Source organism: Agelaius tricolor, unplaced genomic scaffold (assembly GCF_023055355.1).
Source record: "Agelaius tricolor isolate 1412-34295 unplaced genomic scaffold, bAgeTri1.0.p SCAF_10, whole genome shotgun sequence".
NCBI classification, from domain to species: domain Eukaryota; kingdom Metazoa; phylum Chordata; class Aves; order Passeriformes; family Icteridae; genus Agelaius; species Agelaius tricolor.
In genome coordinates, this window is record NW_027269270.1 from 432,190 (window position 1) to 444,770 (window position 12,581).

The 12,581-nt window shown below is 41.4% G+C and overlaps 1 protein-coding gene across 4 annotated transcripts in view; it reads right to left on the reverse strand.

Moving 5' to 3' along the window:
• UBE2F (ubiquitin conjugating enzyme E2 F (putative)) overlaps positions 1-10,348 on the reverse strand; it is a 61,916-nt gene extending 51,568 nt beyond the window's left edge. For all 4 annotated transcript variants that reach the window (XR_011680306.1, XM_071434307.1, XM_071434306.1 and 1 more), the window contains exons 1-2: positions 10,210-10,348; positions 7,297-7,429 (exon numbers count right to left, since the gene is read on the reverse strand). Coding sequence is in view for 3 of the 4 variants with exons in the window: in XM_071434307.1 (XP_071290408.1) it covers positions 7,297-7,414 (118 nt within the window). In the remaining variant the exon portion in view is untranslated. The remainder of the gene's footprint in view (positions 1-7,296; positions 7,430-10,209) is intronic.
• Positions 10,349-12,581: the final 2,233 nt, after the last annotated feature.

A 12,581-nucleotide genomic window follows, 5' to 3' on the forward strand; every position in this document is an offset into this window, starting at 1 on the left:
GTGCTCCTTCTCTGAACGTGTGCAAACAGGTGGGGATGTTGTGCTAATAAACCCACACAGGAGTTTTGGAAACAAAGACAAATGACCCAAAATTGAGCTTTCTAATGAATGCTGTGCTAATAAACCCACACAGGAGTTTTGGAAACAAAGACATATGACCCAAAATTGAGGTTTCTAATGAACTCTACAACAAACCACTGAAATTAACAATGAAACAACTTCAATGAAGCCAAAGCAGATAAAGATCTGCCTCAATAATCTAAAATGTTTAAGGCAGCATGAAGCAAGGCAAAGATGTTACTATTAATTGTGCCATATGAACAAACACTGGTGATTCACCAATTAACAAGCACATTTAACAGGCCAAAGCTCAGTGTTTGAGAGTTTTCCAAATTCTGAGTCCCTCTGGTGGTGACAGCAGTGACATTAGAACCATTTCTGTATGTTGCTGTTCACAAAGCAAACATTTTGACCAGAGCATTCAAGCTCCATTGAGATTCTGATGCTTTAACTCACACATTTTCTGCACAAATCAATACCTCTGGCACGAGCATTCTGTAAGCAAACACCCCTTGAGCAGGCTGCCAACCTATTTAACAGAGATTTGTAAACAAGGAAAGCGTGGAAATGACAGAGCTCCAAAGCACTGAACTGCCAAGAGCTCCAAAAGCTTCACTAAATTCAAGAACAAACCTTTTTCTAACCTATTTCCTCATTACAATACCTTATAAATATTTTTCAACCTATTAATTTTACAACACAATACTACTATACCTTCTAACACTAATCACCTATATTTTTTCTCATGTAGTCCTACATCTTTCACAATTCTAATTCTCTACAATACCCAGTCTTTTATAACCTTTATATATATTCTTTTTATATTATTTCTATTTTTTTATATTATATAACCTATATATAAATTTTTAGAACCTTTTTTATTTACATTCTGCTTTGACCTAAAGGTGTAGGGCAAAAGTAAATGATCAGAATGGCTATGGCTAGATGCCACTTATCACTGCCCAGAGCATTTCTTTCCTACATAAAAGCATCTCCTGTCTGTGGTGTAATTTGTCACTGTTGCAGTATTTTAAAAGATCATATTTTAATACTTGTGAAAACTTATTTCTGTTTCAATCTCACTGAAGAATATCATCTCTATTCCATAACCTTCCTAAACCAACACATCTTATCTCAGTGTTAACATACAAATATTCAAGACTGTATAAACTTGATAGAAAGTTTTAAAATTTCTTTCCAAATCCATTTCCCACACAAAGTTTTATCTGAGCTCCTCTTTCAAGAAATGACTGTCACTACAGCTGAACAGAGATGAAAATTCAGTTTGAGTACTTTTCATGGTCATTTCATGGAGAATCTGCACCTGTGTCTCAATTCACAGCATTAAGATGAGGAGACAACCAGCAAACCCAAGTGGCAGGAAACTCCAAAGAGTCCATGTGTTCCCAAAACCTGCTGTGACCTGCTGCAGGAGCAGCCCAAGTGCAGGTCTACATTCAGAATCCTGCTCTTGACCCACTACACACCTGCTTGAACAGTTCCAAACCTACTTTAAACCATAAAACAGGCAAGGCTTAAACTTAAAGCCAGCACAAACACTGCAAGAGCTGGGTGCAAACAGATTGTGGCTCAGCTTTTCTCTCTTCCATGCAGCTCCTGAGCTGCTCCTAAGCCTAACACAAGCAGCCAGAGTTATTTATAAATGATTTCACAAACAATAACTCTCCTACCCATGACAGTTCTCCAGACAGAAATAGGAACACTCCTGCTGTGTGTACAAGGTTTATGAATGCTCAGTGCACACACCACAACCCCACTGCTCTGCTCCCTCACCCCAAGTCAGAATTTAGCAGTGCTTTGTTTACTGAGCGTTCCAAAAACTCAGACTCTCTGCTTCATTTTGGAGCTGCAGTTTGGTTTTAAGTACACCAAATAAAAGCTTTACTTCCTCAAGTGACCATTCTCACCCACAGCACTATTACCTCTCTGGTTTTGTTCAAAAAAACCCCTCTCCTGTTTAGGTCCCTCTTAAGACTTTCAGAGATGAAGATTAAATACTCTGACATTAATAAAAATTCCAATTTTTAAGTACTAATTCTAATACTCTATTAATTCTAGAAATGCTGTTTGCCTCCTAATCCTTATCCATCTATCTTCACAGCATTCCTACTTAACTCCTCTGAACTGTACAGACCAACATAAGAAAAAAAGTACTTTCTCCCCTCTCAGCTTTCCTCCCCTGTTTCTGTGAGGAGGGATATTACTATTTTTAAAGGCTTGAAGAAAGCAAATAAATGGTTTCCCTCATTTTTAGTTACAATGGATATTCACCTCATCATCTTTTCATCAACTGATATTTCATCATCAGTTTCCCACTTCCATTCTCTCAGGTTTAAACAGAGGCACACATTAAATATTTTCTGGTTACATAAATGTAGTGGTAAAAGCCACAGATCTTGAAGACAACCAAGGAATAAACCTTGTTAACTCGTTTTCACATGTATTAAGTTATTTCAAGTTGCCACAATCAAACTAAGCATGGAAATGTGATAATATAAATATAAAAGTGAATGAAGAAGTTTCTGTGCACTACCAAAAATGCAGTGTAAGGGACAACCTTTGTGATCCATGAGCTGCTGCTGCCATCCTGGATGCTCTCCATCTTCAATTCCATTTAGCAGTCACCTTCATTATACAATATTAATCTTGGGCTTGTCCTCAGCCCTTTTGAAATTTCAGAAAGGATTTGCCTTTCAAGCTCAGCACTGCATGCTTGCCATGAGGAGCAGTCATGTGGCCCCTGCTCCCAGCCTAATGAAGTTCCCCTTAGAGATGGAACAGGACATTAAAAATTCTGCAGCACAGAACAAAATGAAAGCTGCTGAAGCAATTGTACTGCTTGCTCTATTTTAATTTGGGTACTAGGCTTACAGAATCAGGGCTTTACTCTCCAACTGAGCCTAGATGGAAATGCAGTGAGAACAGATGAGCAGATGAGTCACACAATTCTGAACAAAGCTGTGCTTTACTAGGCCCTCTCTACAGCTGGAAAAGAATATCCAAATGACTCAGAATTACTTCCCTAGATATCAAACTTGAGTGATGGAGAGATTTCTATTCATAATACGTCCATAAAATAACCCAAGTGTCCTGAGACATGACTGATATCTCAATCTGTGACAATGCTGGATATAAGCAGTCAAAGGAACAACTTAAAAGAAAAACCAACATAGGGCACCAGGATTTTAAGAGCAGCTTTTCCCCAGAAGTGGAAGTGGAACAAAGCCTGTTTAACATGCATCCATCAATAAATTCAAGGTCAGTGCCTGACACCATTATTTCAAACACCAACTGAGATGTTTCTACACAGCCATAGTGCAAATAGCTATCATACCTAAATCAGCACTTATTTTTCCCATTTTCAGTTGATCTATGCCAAGTTTGTAAGCATCACCTACCCCTTTCAGTGGCTGGGGTTTTGGTCATCACCTCAATCAAAACAGAATTGATTATTGACCAGGCAGAGGACAAACACAACTGAGGGCTGCAGGGCCAGCAGTGTGACAACACATCCTCAGAGATCTGTACTGCCTTCCTGCACTGGACTCTACATCAGCACAAACAAGGCTGTCTGCAATTTACCTCCAGGAAAAAAACCAGACACTGTGTGTGCCTGGCCAACACCCTTAGCAAAGCTGGCAGGCATCTGTCTGTGTGCAGGATTTATTAGATGATCCCCCATTTACTGGGGAGCAGGGATAGGACAGTGGTGCTTTCTATCCTGGCAGAACACCCTGGGCCTTTTCTCATCTCCTCCTCCTCCTCCCTTGCTGAAGGCCAGGATTTCTCTTCTTTTAGGCAGGAGAGATTATTTTCTGATTTGTGGCCTGATGCAGCCTTTCCCCTGTTCTGCCACTGTCATCTGTTTGTAACTCCAGCCAAAACACACACCAGTGACAGCTTTTACTTCCAGCTGCTCTTCCAGGCTCCTGCTGGCTTTGGCATGCAGTGCAACACCTCAGTTCAGCCCTGACAGCTCCACTGGTGCTGCTCCAGCTGCAGCAGCATCCCTGCTGCGTGCACACCTTCAGCAGGCTCTGCACTCCTGTCCAAACTCATTCCTGCAATCTTCACATGACCTAGAAACACCATCAGCATCACAAGTTCACTCAGTCTCACCACATCGTAGCTGCTGCTGCAGCTCAGCTGTCTCCAAGTGCTGAAGCAAATTCTAGAAACTTTTGTAAACAAATGGTTCACATTTAGCTTGAGCAGCCTCAAAGAGAACATCCTCAAAAAGCCTTTCCCACTACATTTCCCTGCCACTTTCAGCAGTAACACTGGCATGATCTGCTTCTCCTGTCATTCCCATTTCACCCAGAAATCACCCTCAGCACACTGACAGCTGCTCCCACAGCTCTTCTGGGAGAGCACAGTGCTTGTGGTGCTGCATCCCCTCTCCCAACCTCTGGCCTGCTCTGCAATTCCAGCAATTCCTGTCAGGGCCTGGCCTTTGCACAAGAGCTGTGGTGAATGAAGCATTCCTGAACTGCACCAGGAACTCTGCTGCCTGGACAAGGTGGGACATGGGAGAAGGAATAATCAGTCACTCCCCGATGGCTCTGGAACATTCCTTACCTGAATTACAGCCTGACTGAAATGGTACCACTCCCATTTGAATTTCAGAAAATTCCAGTAGTCCCCAAAAGGGATTAACAGGATTATTTCATTGATTCTGGGGGGGGAATTTTTAATATGTATTCCCATGTATACATACATTTCCATACATGTGTGAGTTATCTTTGCACATTTGTGTGTATCTGTATCTATATATATCTTTGTGCACTGACCTGAACACACTATAAAACAGTATACATCTTATTATCTTGAATTTATATTATGTTTATAGCTGATTAATAATTAATATAACACTCAGGTGCTTTTATGATGAAGTTCTTCTAAATCTTTTGGACATAATTGTTGAGTCCAAGCCTGAGACTGGATCCACTTGCACTGAGACTCCTCCCTGAGGAGTTTAGAAAGGAAGGAATTTCACTCTGAACCTCCTGACTCAAGAGTTTCCTTTACCTTCTTCCCTTTGCTCTCTTCATTCCAGCCTCTGCATGTATCACTCTAAACTGACTCTAATTTGATTTTCCTTTACGTGCATTACCAACCTTTGTTGTGCTTTTGCAAATTTCTATTGAGGCACATTTTCACCAGTGCCTTTGGTGGTGACTCTTTAAGTGACCTACACCACTCATTTCACAGCAGGGATGCAACTTCCATGCACAACCACATCAGCATCCAGCACTCAATACTTGTTTAGAACCATGTGAGCACTGACCTGCTTTTAACATTTGTCAGTCTGGGACTCGTTCAATACGTAGTTTGAATTCAGTGAGTTGAAATACTTAAGTTTTATTTAGTTTTTTTTTTTTTAATACTCAGTTTTACTTAGCTGATTTGCTATCACAGCCACAGCAACTACAATTACAATGTCAATACTCATTTTCTACAGATTACATTCTTTTCCTCCCCTGCACACTTGGATATGGTTTTGAAAACCATGACTGCTGTAAGAATAGAGTAAAATTTCTTTGCCCCCTCACATGAAGGGTATTTATTTCACTCTGCTATCTCCCCCCAAGTCTATACCTGTGGGTTAGGGAAAATCTCAGATTATATATATTTAGTAATTTGGCTTTGTGCTTAGCCTGGTTAAAGAGCTTATTTCTCCTGCCTGAATCATTCTCCCTCAGAACTGAAGTTAAATGAGGATTTCCAAATTGGAAGAGTAAGAGTGATCACAATCATGATTTAAAGCATGCAAAACATCCCAGTCCTTAAAACAATACAGGGAGAAAACTGTGGGTACAACATTGCCACAATGCAGCTGAGGCACTCCCAGTGCACTGAGGCAGCAGTGCTTGCAGGACACCTTGCTCCAGGTATCTGACAGAATTTACCCTGATTTGGAAAAAACCCCTACGCAGTGCTAGTTAGGTAATATCAGCCAGGCAATTACAGCCATGTCAGCCTCAAATCATTCTGAAACAAGACCAGGAAATGTGGATTTCCTCTGACTGGAATGAATCCCAACAGTGGCAGCTTACACACCAACAGCAGAGTATTTGCTACTGGTCATTTTCAGCAGAAACTTCAACCTAAACAACACATGCCTTTGCCAGTAACATTCAACTATTACCAGAGGGGCTGAACCTGACTTTAAACCCACAGTAACAGCAAGCTGTCAGCATCTATGGAGTTTTAAATGTAATATTATTTATGGTACCAAAAAAAAAAGTGCAGGAAAGAGCTGTCCCTGATTTAACAATAAAATAGTTTAATTATTGTCTCATTAAATATCCCATTTACACACAACTGCCAAGCAGTAGGTTGGGGGCTTCTTTTCCACCAGCTGGTAAAAACCTACAGCAGCCTTCCTAAAACACACCACGCTGCAATTCAATCACTGCTTTATTATTCACAACTTCACACTCAACTTATAGTGACTCCAGGCCTAGTAAAATCTGTCTCTACACTGCTTTTTAAAATCTATTTAAAGTGTGCTGCCTCTCACCTGTGCCATGACTTTCAGGATGTTTTTTCACGTGACAGGCAGTTATGGTTTGTTCAAAAACCACACCAAGGCAGATATACTTGTGTTGACATTCTCCTCCTCTACATTCAGTACCACTCATGTGACAATTTTTTATCATGTTTTAATTGATGATGGACTAATTTCCAACAGAGTAAGGAGGACACTTATTTTTATTGAATAATGAAAATCAAAACAAGTGTCCTGTTGTCATCACAAAGGGTCCCTGGCCAGGTAATAATTGCCATAGACCCCATGTATTTCAGAAGGCTAATAATCATTTTCTTTATTAAAAAACCCGTTACTTTTTTAGACCCTAGTTTGCTACAGGAGGACCTAATTGGTCCTTCAATTAAACCACCATCACCACTGGCCAATTAAGAAACCACCCTTTGGTAAGCAAATCTCCATAACGCATTCCACATGTTCACAAACACCAGGAGCAGCAACTTAGGATAAGAAATGTTTATAATAATTTTCTTTGAGCTTTTCACAGCCTTTCCCAGAACAATGCCTGGGAAAGTTGTCTGTTTCTCTCTGTGACCAGAGAGCTGCTGCCACATCCCACAGAACATTTCAGAAATACCTGTGGGAACTGATAGACAATTTAGTGGTGTTTCTGGCACCTCAGGCAGCAGCAGCAAAGGCCAGCAGGTTTCCCTGCACTGCCTCACCTTTAACGAGTAACTTGTCCCGCACAGACACCCTGCGAGTGGAGTCGGACGCTGCGCTGGGCGCGCGGGGGCCTCGGACGCCGTCATCCCGCTTCAGCTTGCTGGCCAGAGTCAGCATCACTGCTGCTTCCACCTGCAACACAACACAGGGACAGTCACCTGGGGCAGGGACAAAACACCTCAGGGCCGCTGGCATGCCTCAAGTTTGGCTTTTGGATTTTCCAGTTTCTGAGCTGCTTCAGTGCGTAGTTCTGAGCTTCACAGTAAGCGTTAGCAAGCTCTCGTCACAGGGTAGGCAGACAGAACAATCCTTTTCCAGCTTGTCCAAGTGACAGTAAAAGATTTTAAGATCACAAAATTCAGGGAGCTAGAAAGAAAGTTAGGCTTAGTAGGCCTTGGGAAATGTTAGGCCTTGTGTTTGCTGCAGATCCTGTGAAACTGCACCTGTGTAATCAGTATATGATACATGATATGATTGTTAGATGAGATGATTATTTAGTAATTAGATGCAATTATTGTTTAGTCACAAGAAGAATCATGAGGAACTATGTTAGGGGTTTGAAGGGGATCACAAGAAAGCCATGCTTGGGTGAAATCAATGTATACAATAGAACAATGCAAGTTTGATATTAATATGTAAGTTATATAACGATAGAATATAAAACATCATGATGGGGGTTCATCCCAAACCATGGTGGAGTCAGATCTGGGTTTGTCTACCCCTGACAGCCAGAGCTCTCCAACAAAAGCACCTGCATAAATCATTCTGTGATTATGTGCTCCTGAACATTAACACAAGGACAACTGTTACAAGATCCAGGCCCAAAAAGCATAAACAATGGGGAAGTGAAGAGAGAAAAACAAGGAGGATGGAACTTCATAGCCTACAGCTGTAATTGGACAATTAACTCCAATATGCTAATGGACCAAAACTTATAGAACTTATTAATTAAACTACACGCTTGTAAACTTTGTGTTATTAATTTATTTTGGAAACTTTTTCTATGGTCTTAGGTCAAATATAGTATTTTTGGGTCTGTGCCCTTCAGCACATTAAGTTTAAAATTAAAGTTCTCAGTATCTAGGATTCCAACATGAAACCCCATGACCAATTGTCCATTTTGTGACCATTTTGGTCCATCTTGGGTGCAGCCCTGGCTGGGCTCTTGTGCTGCCCAAGGTGGATCCATGGAGGAAATCCTTTTAATAAATCCCTACTTTATTTTTTAATTCTGCCCAGCCTCTGTTCCAGGTCAGAGCTGAATAAGGAGTGAAGGAGCATCACAAGGCAGGCAACAGGTGAATAAAGGTGGGAATGCCCTCAGCACCTGAGGGATCAGCCTGTTTGGGCTTGGAGCACTGAGGGAGGTGCCAGGAGGAAATTCAGTTTTCTGGAGAGAGGTCAGGCTTACATGAGTGTTTACAACCCCATCTCACTGCCTGACACTGCTCCTGCAAAACAACAGCTGTGAAAATACCCCCCACTCTCCTGCACACCTCACAGGACAACACTCACAGCTGCCTTCTGGCTGGCCAAAAGGGAAAGAAAAACAAAAAGGAGGAAGGGGAGGGATTCTTGGAACAACTCTCTAACTAGGAAGTGAGGTTTGAGACAGCTCCCAAAGCACAGGAAAGGGATTGAGGCTGCAAACTGCAATCAGCTGCACTGTTCACAGGGCAAAAACCTAACCCCCAGAGACCAAATAAGTGAAATGAAGAGATGCTCCTGCTGTGCCAGCCATCCACTCTAGGAAATAACCACACTGAAGAATTAATTACAGTGAAAGGTAGTCACAATGCCAAAGTCATGAAGCCAAAACATCCAATCTATCACGGCTTCATTTGTTTTGATGCTACTCCCAGTTGAAGGCAACTCCTCCTTCTTGAATATTTTAGCTAAAAACAACACAATACTAGCAAAACTCAAACCTTTCAGGCCCCCCAACAGCTAAAATGCTTATTCTTTAAGTCATATGAATTAATTCAACCAAATAAAGGGGGGAAAATGCAAAAAGCCAGGGTATAATCTTTACGTGGAAGTTGAGAAGGGCTTAACAGAAAAGCGAGCAACAAAGCTTTAAAAAAAAAGGAAATAATATATTTCACAGCAGTTCCTAACAGCAGGAAACTCTGGTGAGATCTACAAGAAGGTCAGTATCCCTGACGCTGACAAGTGAGGTGTGTGCAGCTTCAAGATGTACGTTCAAAAACAAAAGTACAGCGCAGGGTGAGTGTAAAATCCAGCTGGCTTAACCGAAACAAACTGGAGGTTTTACCCCGGAGGAAGAAAGAATAAGCAGAACAAAACAGTCGATTTTTTCCCCAGAGAAAGAAAAAACAACAGCTGCTTTAAAAAAAAAAAAAAAAAAAAAAAAAAAAAAGGAGAGTAGGGGTCTGAAAAGTAATGAACGCAGCCATAAATTAAAACAAAAGAGAAAAAAACCAAAACCCTGTAAGCTGCAGACCAGCTGTTCCCTCAAAAATACCCCCATCTTTTAGGCGCTGATTTCAAATAAATTCAACTTCGATGGGCATTAAATGCCTAAATACCTTCACAACTTGTCCTGAACAACCAGAAAACCCAAGAGGAGCATGACCAGTCTGGAAAAGAAATTATTCGCTTCGGCTGCACCCCAAATTTTAGTGATACCCAGCAAGAAAGCACTTTCAAATCGCAGGTGAAGCTTTGCAGAAGAGGAAGGGAGAAGAGCTGTGCTGATTTCGAAGGAAGGGAAAATGAGTTCGCGGAATTCTGCAGCTCCCCAGAGCCAGGGCAGCCCCTCCGCAGGGCACGGGGCTGTGGAGCCGGGGGACCCCGCCGGGAGCGAGGCCTGGCGGGCCGGCAGATGCAGGGACAGCGGGAGCGGCCAGGCCCGAGCTGGGGGTGAGAGAACGGGGACAGCCCTCACGTACCTGAGCGAGGCGTCAGGGCCCGGCAGCCACGGCCAACACCATCCCCGGCGCCGGCCCAGGGCAGCGGCGGCAGCAGCGGCGGCGGCGGCGGCTCCTCCCTCCTCTTCCTCCTCCTCCCTCAGCCGAGATCTCGCGAGAGCCCAGGCGGGGCAGGGCAGTGCCCCCGCCGCGATCTCGCGAGAGTTTGGCGGGGCGGTGGGGAGGCCGTTAGCCGCCGGGAGGGCGGCGCCATGTTGGGGCTGCCACTGAGGGGCCCCTCAGGCAGCGCCGCCATATTGGGGCGCTCCCTCTGGGGTGCCGCAGTGCCTGAGGGAAGCTGATATCGTTGGAATTAGCTGTCCCCAGGCCGAATTTTATCACTTTTTGTAAAGGAAATCACAGAATCCTTAAGGTTAGGAAAGATCTCTGAGATCACCGAGTCCAACCTTTGACGGATCTTCATCGTCACTGAGTGCCCCGTCCTTGAACACCTCGTCGTTCCTCGTATAACAAGTCATTCCTTAAACACCCCCACGACCTTCCTGGCGAGCCGTTTCCAATAAATTCCATTTTTTCCCGTCCCCTCACACTGCTGTGGAAAGGGAGGCGATTCAGCCGCAATATAAATTAATGCTTTAGAGTCTATGGCAAATAGGAACACGCCAAGAGGGAGAAAAAGCAGTGATTGTGTTAAAAACGCCGATCACTTGTTTTTAAAATTTTTAAAGTTTAATAGTAATAAAATGGTTATAAAAATAGTGATACAATTAGAGTAATAATAATTTGGACAGTTTGAATTAGGACAATGTGAGACATTAGAAACAAAGAGTTACAGACGTCCAGGTACCTTTTTCTGGGCAGCGTAAGACCGAAAAAGGACCCAGGTTAACAGAGGATTAACCCTTAAAAACAATAGCCTGTTGCATATTCATACATCTCAGACATGATGCATAAATTCCATTCAAACACAGGATTCTGTCTGTGCAGTGTCAACTTCTGCCTCAAAAGCTTTCTTCTGATAATGGAGCAATAAATTCTCTTTCTCTGAAAGATTCAGGTGTCCTGTGGCTGCTATCTCAGTGCGAGTCCTCTCTTTTAGAAAAAAAGTATCCTACGTAGCATAGTTTCTATTTTAACATTTTGTTATAACCTAAAACTGTATTTAACAACACTACTTAAGAGAATTAATACAGCATTACTTTCTAACACAACACATATAATATTCATTTGAATATTTGTGAAAGGCCAGTCATAAAATACGCATTTTTCACAGATTTTCAGGGGGACTTCAGGAGCACAGCTTAGCCAGGCTGCAGCGTTTGCCTTGATTAAGGCAAATCTACTATTAATTAAATTAAATTAATCTACTAATCTACCGAAATTAATCTACTATTTCTACATTCCAGCAGCAGATGAGTGGAAGACAAGTGAATCAGCTGGAATAGTCAATCAATATAAGATCAATATGCAAGAATCAATTTTAAGAAAAATGACTCACTATTTAAAATATTTATAAAAGTTTATTAAGTTATAAAAGGGATAAAATCCAGTGCTGGGGTGTTTGGTGATTTGGCAAAATAAAAAAATAAATAAAAACTTAAACCATGCTCTCTATATACTGTTACATTAGAGGGAGTACATGCATATTCATAAGAGTTTATACATATTCAAACATTCCTTTGAGTTTAGATGTTCCTTTGCTTGGTTCTAACCTTTGACTTGTATTCATGCTATCTCGTAGATTAAACTAATATATTTTATTTCTTCTTGTGGTTCCATTCTGTTGTATTTTCACTCCCTGATAATGAGGGTTAATAAATTCTTTTACTTGGTGCTCCGGTTTCTGTTTCTGTTATCTTGTCTTTCAGATAAGATAGTCCCTAATGTGGGAAATTACTTAATTATTTTACACTATTTTCTGAGTTAGTTACATGTAGAAGCATTTTAACATTTCACAGTCTATTATGCTACAGTCAAAGACAGTATATATTACACTACTATTTATAAAAGCTATACATAAACTGACAGATTATACTACATGAAAAGGAGTAATTACAAATTGTACTATATCAGGATTTTTGTGATCAATAATACCTTGCAAAAGCTAATACATAAATGTGAAAGCCAATAACTATATTTGTTATTTATAACATCAATCAAATAGAAATATCAATCATATAGAAGCACAAGTCCACCCGATGGAATCTGTGTAAAAAATTGTTAAGAGTGCATTTAGTAACAGAGAGTGAATACGTGGGTATCGTAACTAGACTGCCCAAAAACTTAAGAAATTTTCATAGTTCTGTTAAATCATCTGTAAAACAGGTGCATAAACTTAAGCTATTCCACTAAATAAGGGAACCAAAACTTAGCCATGAAAGTAGCACGCAGGT